General features: G+C 42.7%; 1 protein-coding gene across 1 annotated transcript in view; it reads left to right on the top strand.

Moving 5' to 3' along the window:
- The first annotated feature begins 744 nt into the window (after nucleotides 1-744).
- cdh23 (cadherin-related 23) overlaps nucleotides 745-1,468 on the top strand; it is a 435,252-nt gene continuing 434,528 nt past the window's right edge. Inside the window, exon 1 of the mRNA XM_063191998.1 lies at nucleotides 745-815. Within this exon, the coding sequence (XP_063048068.1) occupies nucleotides 761-815 (55 nt within the window). The 5' untranslated portion in view covers nucleotides 745-760. The remainder of the gene's footprint in view (nucleotides 816-1,468) is intronic.

Here is a 1,468-nt window from a genome sequence, read left to right as displayed (position 1 = left end):
GTCTGTCTTTTTTACCATGGCTTTATTTCATCCATGTTTCAAGGCATGGCTTTTAGAGTTTTCTATGCCATTATACTGCTCTCCTACACAATGATTTTCTAAGCCATGCAATAATATAAGATGGTTTTGGTGAAGCATTGAAATGCAAATGATACAAGAATCCATTTCTTGTCATTGGACCCTTAAAATTGGGCAGCATGACGGTTAGGTATAGAGCTCAGTGACAATCTTACCCATGGGATCACACAGACTTGACAGCACTAGACAGTAATGCACACAAAACCACCTTGTCTTCACCAGTTGGGTTATGATACTCTTTATGGACAATGCAATGAGCATAAATTGGAAATGTTTTATTATGTAATAATTCATTCTTTCATTTATGTGTGTGTCTATGTGTGTTCACATCTCTCTCTCTCTCTCTCTCTCTCTCTCTCTCTCTCTCTCTCTCTCTGTATCTCTCTCTCTCTCTCTCTCTCTCTTTCGTTCTCTCTCTCTCTCTCTCTCTCTCTCTCTCTCTCTCTCTCGCTGTATCTATTTCTGTATCTGTCTCTCTCTGTATCTGTCTCTCTCTGTATCTGTCTGTCTGTCTCTGTCTCTGTCTCTGTCTCTCTCTCTGTATCTCTCTCTCTCTCTGTGTATCTCTCTCTCTCTCTCTCTCTCTCTCTCTCTCTCTCTCTCTCTCTCTCTCTCCTGTAGCTGTGTGCAGCAGCAGCAGCAGGCACAGGAGATGTTGTGGCGTGTGGGTTCAGGTGGCAGGATGTCAGTGGCCAAGCTGCTCCTCTCTTCTTTCCTTCTGCATTCACTATGTGAAGGTATGTTGACCAGCCCACACACACACACACACACACACACACACACACACACACACACACACACACACACACACACACACACACACACACACACACACACACACACACACACACACACACACACACACACACACACACACACACACACAGAGTTCTCCAAACTCTGGACTGTACCTCATTTTCAGTCCATTTCCAGCACATTCTTTCTTTCTTTCTTTCTTTCTTTCTTTCTTTCTTTCTTTCTTTCTTTCTTTCTTTCTTTCTTTCTTTCTTTCTTTCTTTCTTTCTTTCTTTCTTTCTTTTTCTCTTTCTCTGTCTTGCACTCGTACCCTTGGTGTCTCTGTCTCTATAGCCCTCACCTTCCCTCCCTCCCTGCTTCCCTCTTCTCTTTTGTCACTCTATCTCAGGGCACGTTTGCCAGATGTGGCCAAAGTAAAAGTAATAGTTAATTCATGGTGTAAGTACAACACTAGCACATGATATTGCATAGAAGTTACACCAGTTAGTCCATTGTCCCTGCGTAATGAGATTAATGGATTGTGTTGTTGAGAAACACTAGGCCTAAAACCTACCAAGAACCTACCAAAATTTGATCCAATCAGCGCAGAGTTAGCTGATTGTAGGACAAGTACACCGGTCTTCTGTACTCAGAC

Source organism: Engraulis encrasicolus, chromosome 24, assembly GCF_034702125.1.
Source record: "Engraulis encrasicolus isolate BLACKSEA-1 chromosome 24, IST_EnEncr_1.0, whole genome shotgun sequence".
In the NCBI taxonomy this organism is placed as follows: domain Eukaryota; kingdom Metazoa; phylum Chordata; class Actinopteri; order Clupeiformes; family Engraulidae; genus Engraulis; species Engraulis encrasicolus.
The sequence above is the reverse complement of the archived record's forward strand: the minus strand, read 5'-3'. Positions and strand labels throughout refer to the sequence as shown.